Source organism: Chanos chanos, chromosome 5 (genome assembly GCF_902362185.1).
Source record: "Chanos chanos chromosome 5, fChaCha1.1, whole genome shotgun sequence".
Classification (NCBI taxonomy): domain Eukaryota; kingdom Metazoa; phylum Chordata; class Actinopteri; order Gonorynchiformes; family Chanidae; genus Chanos; species Chanos chanos.
The window spans coordinates 19,399,799-19,419,256 of record NC_044499.1 but is presented as its reverse complement, the minus strand read 5'-3'; the positions used below and the strand labels follow the sequence as shown (position 1 = coordinate 19,419,256).

General features: G+C 41.2%; 1 protein-coding gene across 1 annotated transcript in view; it reads left to right on the top strand.

Annotated features, from left to right (window-relative positions):
• Positions 1 to 18,227, top strand: part of ak5 (adenylate kinase 5) — a 42,648-nt gene extending 24,421 nt beyond the window's left edge. The window contains exons 7-14 of the mRNA XM_030775699.1: positions 694 to 784; positions 5,729 to 5,805; positions 10,781 to 10,823; positions 11,408 to 11,452; positions 14,149 to 14,312; positions 16,625 to 16,741; positions 17,135 to 17,329; positions 18,162 to 18,227. Coding sequence (XP_030631559.1) covers positions 694 to 784; positions 5,729 to 5,805; positions 10,781 to 10,823; positions 11,408 to 11,452; positions 14,149 to 14,312; positions 16,625 to 16,741; positions 17,135 to 17,329; positions 18,162 to 18,227 — 798 coding nt within the window. The remainder of the gene's footprint in view (positions 1 to 693; positions 785 to 5,728; positions 5,806 to 10,780; positions 10,824 to 11,407; positions 11,453 to 14,148; positions 14,313 to 16,624; positions 16,742 to 17,134; positions 17,330 to 18,161) is intronic.
• Positions 18,228 to 19,458: the final 1,231 nt, after the last annotated feature.

Genomic DNA, 19,458 nt, shown 5'->3' with positions numbered 1-19,458 from the left:
CTTATCAGCACAACAGGTACACCTCCTCCAGAGACCTGGCGGACACTCCCACGCAGAGCATGCTAAGCTGTGGTGCTTTTTTTTTTTTGTGTGGGTTGTCATAGCAACCAGAGGGGACCTTGGAGGGGGTTTGTTCCTCTGTCTCCCCAGATCTTGAGATGTTTTTTTTTTTTTTCTGTTTCGTTCTCTTTTTTTCCTCATTTTCTGTCTTTTGGTTTACTTTTTTTTTTTTTTACGGTGGCTCTTGGGAATGAGTCCATGTTGTGAAGCTTCTATGCCAAGGATTTTAATCTATCAGAGAGTTTCAGCAGTTACATATAAGATCGAGATGTGTGGAGGGCTGTGTTTGCCATGGAGGGCAGGCTCCATTGGTAAAGTTCACCATCCGTTTATCCGGACACAATTAGTGTAAAACTGTACTCAAAATGAATAGTTTGATCTTGAAATACTAATTTAGCTTGGTCTCTCTTTTTCAATAAACTGAATGGGACTGATCCCACAATGATAACTTCTGCTACACACACATACACACAACTGCAGACACACACAGACACACACACAAGCACACACATGCACACACATGCACACATACTCGCTCACACACACGCACACACACACACACACGTACAGAGGAAGTTTGTCCTTATTTGTCTTGACATTTGTGACGTGCGTTATCTTCAACTGTTTACACAGCTTGATGCAGATCGAGATGAGGAGGAAGTCTTCTATGACATCAGCATGATGGTTGACAACAAGTTGTTCCCCTCCAAAGAGCCTGTAGCAGGTAAGAACAACCACTCTATGAAACTGAACTATTCTCCTATATTGTCAACCTTTTAGCATTAGATTGCTTGGCAATACCACATACCCCAAAATGTGAAAAGATGAGACAGCATGTTTCATAAGCGTAAGATAGCATAAGGCAGTCTTCAGCCTCCCACTGTGAAAGGGCTGACGTGTATTAGTACTTCATCATGGACACTTTCAAACACAGGTAAATCTGTGTGTGTGAGTGCGTGAGCGTGTGAGTGTGTGTGTGTCTGTGTGTGCGTGAGCGTGTGTGTGTGTGTCTGTGTATGTGCGTACTATAACTAAATGTGGTCCTTTTTACAAGGAGCTACCAACAGAAACCACAACCTCTTAACCAAGAAGCTTAGAAATCATTTCTGTTCCAAATCCATCTAAAGTTTGCCGAGGCTGTTGTGTACAGTCTTCCCCCCTGATCACAGTGGGGGGTGATAAAATCAGAGGAACAGAGGCAGAAGTACATCAGATTTGGCATGACTCATGCAATGCCGAAATGGTTCCATGTGTTACTTCCCAAAGCATCAATTTTAATAGGCCTTCCTGTTTCCAAATTAAGGGAAAACATCAGGACTCCAGCCAGGATGATGTTAAACGATTTGATAAATGTTGTTGTGCGACCTGAGACCTTTCAGCTGGCGCCTGGTGGATTATTTGCTTAGATAAGGTGAATTAAGGTGAAGTGCATAGAATCCCACCCACCTTTTTCCTTTCATTGTAAGCTTGTTTTTACGAAATGGCTGCCATCAAATATAGACTAATTACAGCACAGAAAAATCTAGAATACTCTGTATAATGGAAAAACTTGGTATTTATAATTGAATGGAAGACTGAATCTGTGATTAAGACTAAACCCAGAGATAATGACCCGAAGCATCATGTGACACTGTGAACCAGGCTATGCAGAGAAAACGAAAACATAAAATTAAATAAATAAATAAATAAAATAAATAAGGGATAATTACATAATATTGACATTTCTTCCCAGTGTTGAAACTATGAAGCGTCCAATGCAAATGCAAAAAACAAACAAAGGAACACAGTATCCATGAGTCACCAAACGAAGATGTTGGTTTACGTGCCTAATCTGAGAGCGCAGGCATCCTGAAGCAACAATACAACAGCATTCTCATTTAAAAAAATAAGCAAGAGAGAGAGAGAGAGAGAAACAGGGCAATTACTTTAGGCCACATTCTCAGTGTTACTGTGTCAGCGTCCCACTGCAGTAGTAGTAGTTACTGTGTCAACATACCACCGCACCGTGGCTCCCACAATGTTGGTTTTGAGGAAATGAAACTTTGTTTGGAGAGGAAGCTTCAACAAATTAAGCCTTGCAATCTACTGACAGGGTTCCTGGACTGAGCCGCCCAGCCTGAAAGTTTTATTTTGATGGTGAGCGGCTGTAGAGGGGGAGATTAGGAGATGAATTGGGAAGTTGGCCAGTTTTTGAGAGGTACTCTTTGATTATGTAGGAGGCATCAATGCGTCCGTCCACAGCCCTACTCTCTGCTGCGCCTAACCTTCGGAGGAGAGGAGGGAGGTGGCAGACTGCCACAGGAAGGAGGACTGCTTTTGTTGGCTCCCACACAAAGAAGCTGAAGGACACCGGCAGCCGGATTAATTGGCTCACCCTGGAGAGCGCCAGTTGATATATGGGCAGAATAAGTGGGTGCCCAGGACACATTTTTGTGAAACATTTACAGTTTGTGTCAGCATCATCCTGCTGAGGGGAAAAGTTGTGTGATCTCTGCTGACTGAGAGGACTTCCAATAGTTAATGGCCGATGAGCTTGTTTAATGGCTGTTGATTGATTTTTTTTTTTTTTTTTTCACCCCGAGGTTCTGATAAACTCTTTTAATTTTTTTTTTTAAATATCCCATTAAAGAGATGTTTTACATCAGGAGTAAAGGAGTTGAGGTACTCCACATAAACTGTTTCTATGATTTCCTTTCCTCTTGTAGAGTATGGTGTTTGATGTGATTCTCTGTAGTGTGGTCCCAGTACTCCCTCTTGCTACAGTTTAGATAGATGTATATAAATGTCTATTTACTATGACAATATTAACATGAACAATTAATATTAATATTTAATATTTAATATGAACACAAACTGAATTTAGAAAATGTGTTGAATATTTATGAATCTATGTATTTGCACAGCTTTTGCAAATACGAATTAGCATCAGTGTACCCAGCAAATACTGCACAAATTCTTATATTAAGATACCGTAGCAAATACACGAACACACAGGGTAAGATCTAGCTCACAGTGGCGCCACAGATAATGGACAAGGCATTGCTTGAGTTAAACAGCAGAACTCTCTCTGACCTCATAATGGTCAAATCCTTGGCTGATCCCCTCCCTACAGATGATGAAATGGGTCAGACTCTCTAAACCAAAAAATTTGTTAGCCTATTCCTCTGAGGGCCTGTTTAGCAGCACAGCACTGTGGATGATAAACTGGGAATTGAAGGCCACTAACAGCAGCTAAGTGAGGCTGAGAGGAAGAAAGAGAGAGACAAAGGAGATAGAGAGAGAGAGAGACAGAGAGACAGAGACAGAGAGACAGAGAGACAGAGGAAGCTGTGGGCAGTGCTGCTTCCTCTCTCTGTGTTTCAGGGGCATGATGACGCACATAATCTCTGGTCAGATCTGCTTTATTCTTCTCTGACAGTCAGGAATGAGGAGCTTTACCATGGTTCTTGTGTAATGCCGCATCATCCTGTGACCTTTTGGGGCAGCCCGGTTTTGGGAGAGGGAGGGGGCGGGGAGGATTGTCTCTCATGCCTGTTGGCATCCACTGCTACAGACCCTCTGAGCCCTTATAACGGTATACAATCAGAAGCTAGTGTATACTTGTATGTTTTGTGGGATGCTTGTTGTTACATTTCTGACAAAGTTGAAAAGTGTGGTATGGCCCACATATTTTAGCAGGTACACAGGTGCAGGTCTCCAGCAGACCAGAAGACATTGACAGCTCGAGTGAGTGAGCCAGTGGTGTATGGCCATCAGTTACAGTGTAGGCTCATTACAGAGCTGCTCTCTGCTGGCATGTTTGCTTTAGTACATATAGATTCTTTCACCATCTGTCCTCAATCCAAAACCAATTTGTAAGTGGTGATACAATTCTTCCATCTCGGGTCTTACTCATGCGTTTTTTAATCGCAGCTGCATGACGGGTTTTTTTTTTTTGTCTTTTTTTTTTTTGTCTTCGATATCGACCTGTTTCAGTGTGGAGTTCTGCATAATAAATGTAGCATGTGAAAGTTTTATCCTGCAAAATCTTATAAACCACTGAATAAAATTAAAACAAGACAGATTTTGCTTGACTTAAAAACATGCTTTTCACCTTTCAGCTCCTGATTGTTCCTTCAGTGGAACCATACTGGTGAAAAGATTTCTTTCTCTCCTTTTTCATGGTTCTACAGCACACCCAAGACTTGTGTCAGAACAAAAAAATACTTCCCATTACACTCTATGGTTACAGGTAGTCTGACGTTGCCTCGGATGCAATTTTGCCCCTATCCTCTCTGGCTTCATTTAAACCTAGACCATTACTACTTAGTGATTACCTTCTGTCAGAAGAACCAGTCTGAAATGGCTCCACTGAGCGAGGTACAACAAGAGAAAAAAAGTGTTATTGGAGGAAAAAGTCAATGTGACTCTAAGAATACTTCAGCTTGCACGATTACCTTCCTAACTTCGCTGTGGAGAACTAAAGATTTGTTTTCCAGTGAGGGCTGTCCATACCATGAAGTAATAGAATTTCCACCAAGTCCCTATCACCTTATGTTTACCAGGGGAGCAGAGAGTCTGTGTCCAGAGCCAACAAGCTATAGACGTCTACTCCTAACTCTGCTGCAGGCATTCTGCTGACTCAGACCCCACTGACATTACCTCTCCCGCCGGCCGTTTCACATATTTATATACGTGACCTCTCTGCTGAGGCCAGCTTCATACAATGAAGGCTCTTGAGTTCTCTCTAGTGATCTGTGAAATCCTTGACACACATAACTAACCATTTTTATGAGTCAGCGTTCACTTTCCATGAGCATTACAAACTCCATACGAGAGAAGGCATGCTCCGAAGAAAAAAATTAAATCATGGCAAGTGCTGGGAATCTAATATTCTCTGTTTGTGTTATGTTATTAGTTTGCCAGGATATGACCCCTGTTTTATTTCACCACAAACACAACATGGTGTCACATGTCTGGAGCAAAACAGGTTTTGTAGTCTACAGTACACTGAAAACCATTAATCTGATATAAGTGAATAGCAGAATATATCTCTATTTGTAAAGGCAGATACAGTTTCTTTATTACTGTGCTATTAAAAATCTATTTAGTGAGATTAATTGTTCTCAAATGGGAATGGCACCTGTGTAGAACCTAGAGCTTTTCAATTCCTACCCTCCCATGTGCAAATGCATCTGAAAAGAAAATGCTGTTTACACATTGTTTTATTCTCTCTCTCTCTCTTTCTCTCTCTGTGTCTCTCTCCCTTCCTGTCTTTTTCTCTTTTCATCATCCTGCACTACATCTGAATGAGTCATACGGTCAGGCGAAATCATTATTAACGTTGATACACTCTGATCAAAGTCACCTCCTTTATGAATCCACTTCCTGTTGCTACCTGCAATATACCGGTACAAATCACACAGAAAAAAAATGTGAGACATGGAAGTCCACAGCATGTTCTGGAACTGAATAATAGCATGTGCTTTGTACTCTCTAAATGGACTGTACAAAAGAAAGGCATTGTTTTGGGGTTGCTTGAGGTTGGGTTATTTTTATCTCTCTCTCTTTCTCTCTTACTCTCCCTACGTGACAATTATAGGTCAAATGACCACATTGGCTCTGTGTTCTGCTGGTGTGTTTCAGCGACGTTAAGCTAATGCTTTTCTTTCGGTATCTCTACCCACAGGGCCAAGTGAGCTCGACCTTAGCCTGCTGGCAGACAACACGAGCCTTGCTGATGTGCCCTCCAAATTTGAGGATCAGGTACAGAAATTACCTCCTTTTTGTCTCTGTATGTCCGTCCTCTACCAATCCTTTGTAACTGTCTTTCTCTACCAAAAGAACATATATATTTTTTTTATCACCTGGGTCTATGCTCTCTCTGTTCAGTTTGCTGTCTTCGGTGTGTGCCAATCAAATCAAGAGTTGGAAATTGTTCCCAGTAACATGCTACGGCTAGATCGTTTCTTTGGAAGCCTTTGTGCGGTATCACATTGGCATTTAAGGCTGTCATTAGCATAACGCCAAGTGCTCTATCCATCCCTTCCTCCCTAGGCATTGTAAAATGATTTCAGTATGTTTGCATGACTCTTTAAATCACCCCTGCACAAAAAAAGAGACTCGCTGAATGGACCTTTGACAAGCCAAATGAGTCACTGCTAATTTGGAAAGCAGGAAATGTCGTTTAATGGAAATTGGAGACAACAAGCTGGTTCATCATTCAGGGTCAGACATGACAAAACATTGGTTTCTCACATTAGCTACCTTTTGACATTTCTCCAATGTGGAATTTTTGTCAGGGTTCCTGCGTGAACTGCTCTCTGTTGTGCCCCTGCTGGTCAGGTCTGGTGTTAGCTGTCATTTGTTTTTGGTTTTGTCATGTGCTTTTGTTTATTTTGGTTTTCCATGTGCTCTGGCCCCGCCCCTCACTTACTGTGTCATTGTGCTCACCTGTCTCTCGTTGAAGTTGTAATTAGTCTGTCTATTTAAACCCTTCCTGTTCTACCCTTTGTTTGTCAGTTCGTACTGCTTTCCCCCAGTGTGTCGTACCAGCCTTTTCATATTCTGATTGCCTTCTGTGTTTGACCTCTGCCTGTTTTTTTTTGTTTGTTTGTTTTTTTTTTATACTTTTTTTGCCTTTTGGATTTTGCCTCTTCTGCCTGCCTGCATTGCCCTGTACCTGTTTTTGAACCTTTTGCCTGTCTCTGGATTTTACCTTTGTCTGCCATTTTGGATTGTCTGCCTCCTTCTGACTGCTCTGTGGTACGACCTCTGCTTGTTTTTTGGATTCCGTTTTCTGCCAAGTGTATTGAAAGACTTCTGCCTGGCACAATAAACATCTTATTCATTCATCAGTGAGTCTGCAACTGAGTCCCCTATTTTCCCTGACAATTTTTTAAAATACAGTCAGCATACATTGTCCAAAATTAATTTAAACGACAGTTTCATTTTACCATACAGTTCTCAAATTTATGGTGTGTTAGCGACTCTGTTTCATTTTACACAAGTTGAACTTACTGTTGCTTTGTGTTCTGTGGTGATGTTTCACAGTGTTCCTCCTTAGAGACCGACAGTTGTCACATATTGATTGGAAGTCTTCATTATCACTCCTCTTTCAACTTCTCACCAGATCAACAGCTCCATGATTGGTTGAATTAGTTGTGTTATTTCAAGACTACAGCAGACCCATGAAACAGTTGGTGGTCCCTCAGGAGAGGGTTTGAAAAACAGACTTTTAAAGTTCATGTAATCCAATATCCAGGCCAGTGTCATTTAATAATTTTAAACTCTTCCATTGGTGGTTCTAGGGACTATTTGAAGATACAGTATGCTTAACTAGCATAGAGTATGCTTAAAACATGTTGTGGGTTACTTCTCATTAATTTGGCTACATTGCTAGTTGCTCATGTAGTGGTTCTTGGGTGGTGTAGTGGTATGTTATACTGCGTTCAATCATTGGAGTCATATGCTTAAATCTCAACCTTACTATTAGCTGTGTCAGGCATTAAACAGAACTTCTGGTAAACAGAGCATAGTCCCTTGTTTTCTGGGAGGTTCAGCTAGATAGGATATTCTCCCTGTTATCACTCTGCACTGAATCTTAACAACAATGGGGCATCTATTCCTGACCCTTCTTGAATGGAGCAAGGCTTATTTCTTAGCCATGGCCAACATATGACATTACAAACGTACACCCCAAAAAAGACCTGCTGATGTATTGCTTGTGTAACAGACAGTGAAGAACTATGTGACTGCCTGCATACAACTCGTAACAATCTTTACTCTTAGCAATTACAAAACACTTTAAGATTTGTCCTCCAACACCTGAGGCATGTATCCTTGTGATGGATAATGCTAATTATTTTCATCCTTATACATAAAGTAGATTCATATCAAAATGGCCAGTGAGATATTATCAAATTGTCAGATGATATGTTGGTTAGCTCTGAAGACCTGGCAATTCTGTTAAAAGCTAAATCTTCTGTTTTTGGTCCCACTCTTTTTTTTTTTTTTTCTTTTTGTTTCCTTTTTTTGGGGGGTGGAGGGGGGTGGGGGGTATTTTTATGTCTAATGTACATTGAAAAGCTTTGCTATGAGCCTGCCTTCTGAGAAACAAGGATTACATGAGACCTGAGAACAACTGTTTTTGTTGTTGTTGTTTGTTTTTTCCAAATCTTTGAATGTGTGATATATATATATTTTTTTAATCATTCTAAGGTAGGTGAGCAACACATAAGAAAAAGGTTTGACTTACTTTCTCCTTGGAGAATTTGACACATAGATCAATTAAATACCCATCATACCCATCAGCATACAACTCATATATTGTAGCGACACAGCAGTACTTAAAACCTTACATAATGCTCTTTTCTCAGTCTTTCTTATTGGAAACAACAGACGTTAGTGCTTTAAATCTGTCATTCTCTCTATTTTTGAGTGGGCACCATCTGTAGCGAATTACAGTCTACACGAGGGTGTAGATTCAAGGCTCAGTTGGGGTCAACAGGCACAGTAGTGAAAATACTGAAAACAGAATAAAAGGCTGGAGAACCTGATTTCGTTCTCGCTCTGTGGCCAGACACACTCCGCACCCTGACCCTGTCATCTGTGGTCATCAGTTGGAGAGAGGGATCATGCCCTGGGCCACCAAGACCACATGGAAACCCTCAATTCTCCTTCCATCTCACCACACATTTTATCACAGCATGGTCCTCTCTCACACAGATGGAGCTTTGGCTCTACTGCTGTCCCTCACAGTCAGTCAGTGCTTTCAGAATATATTTAACATATCCGTTTTTGTCCTTCTATCTCACCATGTTTCAAGTTTCTTTTCACTGAATGTTATTAGTCTGACACCTGGCGCTGCAGAGGATGTGAGACAAGATTTAGGTTGTATCACACAACATAAACAGAAGTTTTTAGATGCACAAATCCTGCTGCCCAAATCCCACGAGATATTTGTGTGAAAAGTGGAGGCTGAAGCAAGCATCATAATGATACTTCCAGAACTCTCTGTACCTCCAAGCCTCACCAAAAACAAACTCTCCTACTTGGTTCAGCGGGCCAGTCTTGTCATTTTCCATGCTACCCAATTACTGAATGTAGAGCAGACACAATTGTCAGTACACAATTGCATGGGCAGAAAAGTGCGAAAGGTAACACTTTTATTCGGAGTAAATATTGAACTCATTAAATAAGGCAGAGATGGTTTCTTGTCCTCTGACAGCTGCATGTAAGGAGAAACGCCTTGTGAGCCAATTAGCTTTCATTACAGCTCTCTGTTTTTTTGTTAGTAAAAACAGGATTGAAGGGGTGGAAAGTTGTTTCCAAGATGATTTCATTAAAAATATGATTATTAATTGAGACACAGAAACTTTAAGACTGGGTTGATAGGATCTTTAGTGTCTGTGATGTAGACAACCTCACATATCAAAACATAGCAGTCTTGCATTGAGTACTGGTATACTTATGTTTGGCTGTTTGACTCTGTGTATGTGTGTGTGTGTATTTGGTTCTGATACATACCATATTTTTGTGTTGTCCTTATATGTATTTGCTGAAGATATCTGCATGTTTGTATGAATGTGCGTGCATGTGTAAGCTTGTATTTAGTGCAGGTGTTTCTGTGTGTGTGTGTGTGTGTGTGTGTGTGTGCGCGTGTGTTTATGCTGCCTTGTGCAAAGCTCTCGCTCCTCTCACTGGCGGTGACTCATCAGACCGGCTGTCCTGCCCACATCACACACTGCCTCATCACTGGCACCTTCACTCCCTCTCCCCCACAGTGCTCCGAGCCCACTCAAAGCTCCACACTCACAGCCTCACACACCCCACAAGCCCAAAGCCTCTGACACTGTATCCCACTACAGATCAGCTCCATCTCTCAGTCACACACAAGGCGACTGGCTTGCATGCCATGCATACAATTAAGATTCAGTTCTGTCAAAAGACCGAGACAACCAAGTTACCATATCAAATGTGAAAACATTAGAGCTTTGGGTGAAAATGAAGTCTTATTTTACTTTTTTTGGTCGTCTTTATCTTTTTTGTTTTTAATTGGTAAATGCAACCAAGTAGCATATTTAACAAGCATGTAGATAAGTTTAAATTTTATGTGAATAATCGCATTCTTCACACTTTTGTTTCACAACTTCAGCATTAAGTGTGAAAACATTCCTAGTAGACAGCAACACTGAGCTGGGTTTGTTTTATGCAACTAGAGGCAAAAGCCTCAAACACGTTGAATTTTACAGTGACGTGGTATGCAAAAAAAAAAAGAAGAAGAACTTCTAAATCATGTTCTGTTCTCAAATCACTGTAACTCACCCCCCTAGGGTTCTAAAATTACTATAATCAGGCTGCACACTGAAACCTGAAGCCTGGTGATAGTATAGGTGATAGTATTTTCATCTCAAAATGCTGAGATTACATTTAGCATATAGTACTTTACTGTAATGATCGTCACTTTGCTGAAGATCCATGGAGTACGGTGCTGTGAGTGATTAGTTGAGTGAATTTGCAGGCATAGGTAGAGGTCAGTTTGGCTCAGTGCAGCTGGAGTTGAGTTACTGTGGCCTTTGCCAGGCAGATGGATGCCTCTGCACACACACAGACAGGCTCTGGTGTATTCAGAATTGATTTCTTCCACTGGTCCTTGTCATTGTAGGGGTTCATTCACTCAGGGGAGTCGTGAGATTCGTTCCTGAGTGAATCTTTTTTCATCTTTCTCTTCCGTTGACAGGGAGATGAGGACATGACTGGATATGGAGAGGGGACTTCACAGAGTGAGTAGTTAAGTCTACTTTCTGTACTCTCTCTATCTCTCTGTGTGCGTGCGCATGCAGTGCATCCGTGCGTGCATACATGTGGAAGATAGTAAACGCTGGATTCACTCCAGGAAAGTAGATAGACAAATGACTAGCTCTGATTTGTGTGCAGTCTATTAACCTCTCAGTAATTTCACATCACTGTAAAATAGTCATTAGCATTCAGTGACATTTCTTAGTCAAACATTAGCTGCCAGATCTAGTTCATTGTCCTACATCCAGGCATCATGTACTTTTTCTATCTGTGATCTTTATTCACATACGCGCAGAAAGACAGCCGAAGACTGATAGAAGAGCCAGATATGTGTCTTGAATCAGGATGGAACATATTACTGCAAGCGTCATAGAACAGTCCCATGTTGTAAATTATGCATGCCACATTTCAGTAAATGAGAATATAAAGCTTCATGTATTTGCAAGAGCATCTCATCAGTGAACTCTAGATGACAATTAACTTATGGAACAGCACCTTTTTTGTCCTCTTCTTCTTCCTCTGCAATGAGTAATTAGTGTTTTAATTTTGCTTCCTTTTTTCCTGCCAGATTTTCCTGTGGAAATGAAGAAACCAAAGATCATCTTTGTGATTGGTATGTGCTGTAATTTAGCCATCAGTATTCTATTCACTGAGTCATTAGCATATTTTTCACAAGATAAGAGATTCATGCAGGAAAACAGACTTTTGCTAGGTCAGTATTTTTGCCCTGATTTACATGTAAATCTGTAATTTACCTTTCTTGTAACACAGCACCATATTTAGCACACGTCGCTCCTTTCGTTTGAAATGCATATTGTAGGCAAAGCAAGATTGTGTTCCAACAGCAGAATTGGTGAAACTTTGAAACTTCAACGAGAGCTTTAAAGAAACCAAACTAAGCTCTCATGTGAGTCACATGGCAGTAGCCAGTTTATGATTCACAGTCAGCGTCCAGTGGGGTTTCATGTAAAGCCGACAGCAGCGTGACAGTGTCAGCCAGACTGGTTTATGAAACTGTTTTAACCCCATTGAGACAGAGGAATGAACTGAACGCCAAGGCACTTGTGCCTCAAAAGAAAAAAAAAAATAAGATAGTGGAGACGAATCAATTAACTTACTGTTTCATTACAGGCTTTTGAATCTAGCTGCTCTTGCCAGTTTTTGCGCTGTCAGCTAATTGCGGTGGAGAAATAAAGGTTAATGAGGAAGAGGGAGCATCCGCACTAACAGGCTAGCTGGAATCTTTGGACTGGTTGTGAATGGTAGCGTCATACAGTTGGTGGAGGGGAAAAAAAGAAATGGACAAATTACGCTCCTCAAGAAATGACGCCCCAATGTGTGTATGGCGACGGTAACTAATGCGGCGGGTAGCACGGTGCAAGATGAAATCATACGTCATGTCAACATGTATGGCATGGGCAGGATTCATCTCGATATTAAGACCGAGAGCTCTTCACCAGGAGACAGTCACAGGAACATGTTCTCCTGTAGGACAAAAATCTTAAAAGTGGTAAAGGATTCTTAGCCTTCCCTGCAGTCTTCATAACATGTTATAACCAGTTACGTAGAAGTTAATCATTATAAATCGAGTCAAGCTTGTCAACAAGTCATAAATAGCAAAATATGATTAAATGACGATTACTGAATCAGATAAAGGGTGCGTGCATGAATTGATTAAATAATAATAATAAATTCATTCAAAGCAGGCCAGAATTTGTGACGCATTTTATGACAAAGCCTCTGCATCTGTAATTCAAGTAACAATGACAACATTGAAATTAAAGAGCATCGCTTTCGTCAATCCACTGCTTTGACACAAAGTACAGTCACAGCTTTCACTGACAAAAACCAAGAAAAAAAAAAACAGCAAGTGTGCCACATCATCCATAAAAGAAGCTTGTGTTCAGTGTAAATGTAACCACCTCTGATATGCAGGTCTGTCTCAGCGGATGAACAGCGGGTTCCTGGTTTAGCTTGTGTTGTAATGAAAGCTTGAGCGAAGTCCGCCATATCTCTGAGACGTCTGGGAGCTGCATTCTTCGTCTCACCGGAGATAAGACCAGCTGCCAATTAGGCTGGGGCCAAAACAAAAACCTTTTTAACTATTAGGAATGCAACTGGTGCACTCAGTTGAAAAACTGGGCTCATTCAACCCTGCTGTTGCATTGCTAACAAACAGTACTAATACAAGCAAGCTATCTGCTTGCCACCAGGCAGGGCTGAAACCTGAGGCTAGTGTTTTTTGATCGCTCCTTCGCCCTGTTTCCAGTTCTGCTCATTGTGGGCTTATCGGTTATGTTTGGTTTCATGGTTCTCTAGAGCGCTGCTTTCACACACACAGGTATACATGCCCCTGACTCAAGGAGAATACTAAATGTGTCCATGGTATGAGATATGAACCTCTGGTGATGTAAGCTCATATTGAGGCCATACTGTGTAATTAGTCCAGGTTTGACCCAGTTAACTGCAGTGTTGTCTCACTGTTCCCAGACTGCGTGTCATTAACTTTCATGTCTGTTAGGCAATTCTAGTTAAGTTAAAAAAAAAAAAAAACTCTTGGCCTTGTGTGGGTGGCGTACTCTCTACCAGAGCAATGGAGACAGAAAGTGCTATGGTGCATTCAATCACACAGATACAGTGAAATGAAGGCTTTTATGCATGAGCCCTCAGTGCAGCAACCAATAGCATGTTGATGCTTCTTGCCTGCAAAATGAATTATTTTAGTGTGTTTTGTTGTTGTTGTTGTTGTTGTTGTTGTTGTTGTTGTGAATTAATGAAAACTTAGTTCAAGAATTCACATCCTCTTCACTTCCAGCAATCTGTAAAAGAAAAGTACTCTCACTGATTTTAAAAGTTTTCTTTGAAAGTAGACAAAGTTACCATAATGTTCCAGGTAATTGAGATAATGGGCAGCAGTTCCAGCAGTTGCTGGAGTATTAAGCCGAGGGAGGAGCCCTGCAGGATGCATTAACACAACAGGGTCATCACTCATGAGCCGAACGGTAATGACTGGCAGTGGGAGTAAGGTTGTGTGCCAAACGAAGTTTGTGTGTCAGTGTGGTCGAGCGCTTGGGAAAACTGTCGGAATTACAGCAGATAAGGAACATGTGATAACCCATATTTAGTCTCTTCAGATAGATTAATAGAAACATTGTCCTGCTGTTCACTACTTCTCAGTTGTTTTCCTTCTGTTCCCCTCCAATAAGTTCCTCAGTTCTCTTCTCTTATTGAATTTTGTTAAATTCAAGGCGATGGTTTATTGAATGGTTGTGCACATTTGTTTGTGTGTGTGTGTGTGTATTTACTCAGGTGGCCCTGGCTCAGGGAAAGCTCTGCAGTGTGAGAAGATGGAGGAGAGGTATGGCCTTAGACACATCTCTCCCGGAGACATCCTGTGCAGCGAGCTCCAGTCACACAGCGAACGAGGACGCTTTTTAAGAGACCTGCTGGAGAGAGGAGAGCAGCTTCCTGAGGTGAGGCGTCAGCTCCTCCCCCTATCCCCGATTCAGATTTTTAATCTGGATAAATCAGTATGGCACTTTTGCACTGTGTTCTACAGTTGCACTGTTCTGTTAATACACCAAGGTACGCAAGTAGCTCAAATGTGTGTGGGAACTCAGGTGATAAAAGGCAGTTTTGGTTGTATTTTTGATATGAGTGACTAGGGAGAGACTAGAATCAAAAATCACACCAAGGTTTTTAGCATTCGTCATGTCTCACCTCAATTACTGCAATGTTCTGTACTCTGGCCTGCCTGCCTCTAGTACCAATAGTCTTCATCTGGTCCAGAATGCTGCTTCCAGAATCCTGACCAGAGCTGCCCTGGCTTCCCTTCATTGGTTTCAAATTCATGCAAGGGCAGATTTTAAGGGTCCTCTTATTAACATATAAAATTTTACATGGGCTTGTGCCAGCCTACCCATCTGATTTAATTACACCCTATAACCCCCCTCACACCCTGCACTCTCAAGATTCTGGACTAGTCATTCCAAGAGTTAAAGAGAAGTCTGCTGGCAACCAAGCCTTTCCCTACCGCTCTCCCTTCGTCTTGAAGGGTTTACCTACAGAAATTAGGGAGGCAAACTCTCTTCATACTTTTAAAACCAGACAAAAGACTTAACTATTTTTTCTAACTTATGATATGATTTTGATTTGACTTTGTTTTGGACATGTATTATTATATTTATTATTATTATTATTATTATTATTATTATATGTGCCATTATGTTTAACCAGAATGAACTGGTGGGCAAGGTACAGCTTTGCGTCTGATGTTAAGATAAAGCGTTTTAAAATTGGTTAGTCAGTGCTTCTTCTGTTCTAATCCATGTTAGGTGTTGAATCAACACAGACTAGAACAGAGGGAAGCCAAATTGTATGTGATCAGCGTATCAGTAAACTACTATTTACCAGTGTTGTCAGTAGTTGACACTGTTATATTCAGGAAGAATATCAGTGTGTGGCTGACTGAGATAAAATACCTTCACACTGAGTTGGTAAATATCAATAGCAAACAACACTATTTTGTCCAGCTTCCTGTAAGAATGAATGAGAACTGTATCAAGACGTCTATGCATCAATCAGGTAAACCTGCAATAGAGAATAAGAGGGGTTTTTTTCTTTTCTGGGGTTTTTTATTTTGTTTGTTTTTTACCCATTTGAGATTTCAAAATCATTTAAACTCATTGTTGATACAATCACTTCCATGTATGGGAAGGTAAAAATCCCTATGGGTTTTGATTGCTTCATAATCCAAACAAAAAAAAATCCCAAATGCTCAATTGAAAAAAAATCATCCTGGTTAGTAACAAATGCTTAAGTAAAAGCTTATAACGAGCCCATGAATCAGAAAAGGCGAACGTCCCCTTTAAGAAAGTCAAGCACAGGCTACATCACCGTAACTTTGACTCAGTGACCTAACCCCGGCAGCCTCTTTCTGTCACCTCCATTCGACTGTCACTTCTATCCTCCTCACACTGCCACCTCCCCATTTGTGTCACAGCTATTACTCCTCCAAAGTTGTTCAGGCAGAAGGAAGAGGAGGGAGCGGTGAACACAGGTCGTTAAATCTTACACGCACATAGAGCTGTCATTCCAGGGGGCAGCCAAAAGAAAATACTTGTTATCCCCTAATTTGTCTTTCAATGTATTTTTTTATTCAGAGGAATTTCAAAGACCTTAAGAATGTCAATCTGATTGTTCCACAGATAATGTCTATGCAGGGCGCCATATATGTTTACCTAATTGGTGAGAAAACAGGAACACTCCCCAGCTGCAGTGTGGAATGTCTCTATATGGTTTCTGTTGTTTTACGAGGTGGAGACAGAACTGTTCTTTATGATTAATATCACCAGACAAGTATTTCATGTATTGATTTGAGCACCAAATCAAAATGTGACAGGTTTATTCTCTGACAAGGTGAAGGAGAGTCTGTTGACTGACCTCAAAATTCCCAACTGGTATTATCCAAATGTTGGTATTAAAAATATCTTGTTGTTGGAAGTTATATTTTCTCTATTGCAGGTAGCATCTGCATTTTTCTGAATGTGTAATAGTGAAATTCCAAGCAAATTAGATGATTTGTCTTACTGTACAGTGTAGTTGCCTAGCAACATCATTAATATTTGCAGTGAACTACTTTTTCAGCATGCCACACATCTGATATTTCATCTTTTGTGAGCCTCCCTCTCTCACTCTCCCCCTTTCTCTCTCTCTCTCTCTCTGTCTCTCTCTTTTTTTCTGTGCATCTTACATTCTGCCTTTCCTATGGTTTTTGTGCATATAGGACACATTGTCTGAACTACTGTGTGAGTCTATGGTGTCCACAGTGCGTCACGGAAAAGGTTTTCTGGTGAGCGGTTTCCCACGGGACCTGAGGCAGGCTGAACACTACGAGACCAAGGTCAGCTCTTAGTTGAAGGAGGAGGATGGGTGGGGCGGAAGGGAAAAGTGGGAAAAGTGCCAAACGCTAAACCGACCTGAACGACCCGAATCCCTTTAGCACTTCAACTCACCATCCAGTCACAAATGAGATGTTAATCCATACCTTTTGACAAATCTGGGTGCCTTCAACAGCCTTACAATGCAAACACTGTCATTAAAAAAACAGTGGCTATAAACATTATGTGTACTGTTAATTTTCCCAGATATAACACATCTCATATATTCAGAAATACATACAGCTTGCAGTTTTACCTTCATTTCACCTGACCTGCTAATGAGTTTCACACACTACCACCAGTGAATGTGATACTTTCTGTGTGTGTGTGTGTGTGTGTGTGTGTGTGTGTGTAAGATGGGGCGGCCCAGTGCGGTGCTGTTGCTGGACTGTTCGGCCGACACCATGAGCGGTCGTCTGCAGCAGAGAGCCAGTTCCAGCCTGCGGTCTAAGGAGGCCAGAGACAGAGATAGCCAGAGGAGAGTGGAGAGCTTCTGTAGTACCTGCAAACCAGTGGCCTCACACTATGAGCAACAAGGAATCCTTCACAAGGTGAGACTGCTTTTTGTTCATTAGTGCCATTCAAGCCAATTGGCTACACAAACAAGTCAAATGAATTTCATGTTTATACATGCCAAGCTTAAGCTGATATCTAGGTAAGAGGGCATTGGAAGAAACAGTGAAATACAACAAGCCCAAGATCTTTTTGTGTGGCAAGTTTCATTTAAATTGACAAGAGACCGGCATTGGATTGAATCATAAACTGTGATCTAATCTGACTGGCTTTAGTATTGTTGATTCCATTCTCATGTATACATAATAATGCAATGCCCCTTTTTTTTTTTGGTGAGCTAAGGCAGCGGTTTACAAAAAAAAAGCCATCATCAGCACCAAATCTGTTTTTCCCCACATACTGGTATTCCCTCTCAGTTCCCTCACTACTCTCAGTTCTGACGAAAAGCGTGCCGCTTTCTCCTGGGTCTGCTTTTCAGCAGCTGATTGGTTTGACTCACAGGTCACGGTGACAGGCAACTTATCATTTTTATAGACCCTGAAATACCTGTTTTCTTGTTGTTTTCCACACAGAATAAACACATTCTAGCTATGCAGCTTCATCTATCTATCTGTTTTACAAAAGGCCTTATTGCTGGGAGAGAACCCACGTGATGGTATGTCTCCAGAAGATAAGAATTGCTCGACCCAAAAGATATTAATGAGATAGTGATCTCATTCTCTCTGCCCAGCCAAGAGATATTTCTCTTTGCTCATGCTGTGTGTTTTTAAGATTCATTAGTGCAAAGTGATGCTAAGCCTCTTGGGATTGTTGGCCTACTTTGCAGTGGAGAAATGCCAACAGCTGTGTTCTTGATGTGTTTGTGTGTAGATTGATGCTGAGCTGCCACCAGATGAAGTATTTGAACAGATCTGCCTGGTTTTGGACTCCTGCTAGAGATTTCCCCCGCCCCCCTCCTACCTACCCTCCACAACTTTCACCCACTCCCCTCTCCTCCTACATTGGATCTCTGCCTCTGCCCTCTGGTGGACCAGACAATCAACTGCAGCCAATTGAGCAAATAGACCCACACCAGCAATTCCTTACCCAATCCCAACAATCAAAACTCACGCCGTCAAATGAAACTCATCATCAACAGGAAACAACCGACCCGCCATCCAAGGACCGCATGACTAACCAACCAACCAACCAGCCATCAGAAATATGAAAACAGCATGGTTCTTCTTCATTCACCGTCTCACGCCATTCTCCTTATTGTACATAGTCTGAAAAAATATATATATATATGTGCAGAGAAAACATGGGCACCCTATTGTGTGAGAGCACTTTTTTCCTCCCTGTGCTGAAATGCTAAACGCTTCAACTCCTCAATATACCATGCTCCGGCCACCTACTGCATGGACAGAAGGTCACCGCAAAGCCAAAGAGAAAATGTCAGATGGTTCGCGGTTAGGAGGCCCCATGTGAATAATCAGTCTTCTGTAATCTTTATGCTTTATATTTGTGTTAAGCATGCAAGGACATAGCAGCGTGACAAATCAGCCAATCGCGTTTATGTATTTAATTGATAAAAATTAAAAAAAAACAAAAAAAACATGGAAAAGCTTTGCATTAACTCTGTGTCTGGCTGCAGGCTTATCAAATGGATATGTTTTCTCATTGAAGTCTGCATACTGTGTTCTTCCTAATTCCATTTGAATGAAATAAAACCATTTCATATGTTTGTTTGTTTGTTTCCTTCAGAGACTATGACATTAATATTGGAGTCAAAAATCCTCAGGGGATTGTAGTGCTGATGGGGATAAAACAGTATATGCTTGGAGTCAATTCTAATCAGTTGTCTGTACAAAAAACAAAAAAAAAATCTTATGGACCTTTGAGTTCACACATTCTGGTGTAAGCCAAGAGTTAAAGGGACACCAGACATATATTCACACAAATGCCTTCTCTCGTGCTCATACTTATAACAGCATAATTATAACAGCTATTTTTATTTTTTATGATCCATATCTGTGCATTGCAAATTGCCCAGACTCAAGGAAGTGCAACGATGCATCTTGTTATCAACAATGGTGTGATCTGTCCATCACGAGGAAATGTAACACTTCCTCAGATTGTTATCGCCACCTGGTGGTCACAGGGGTGTACTCTTATAATTACTGCTGGC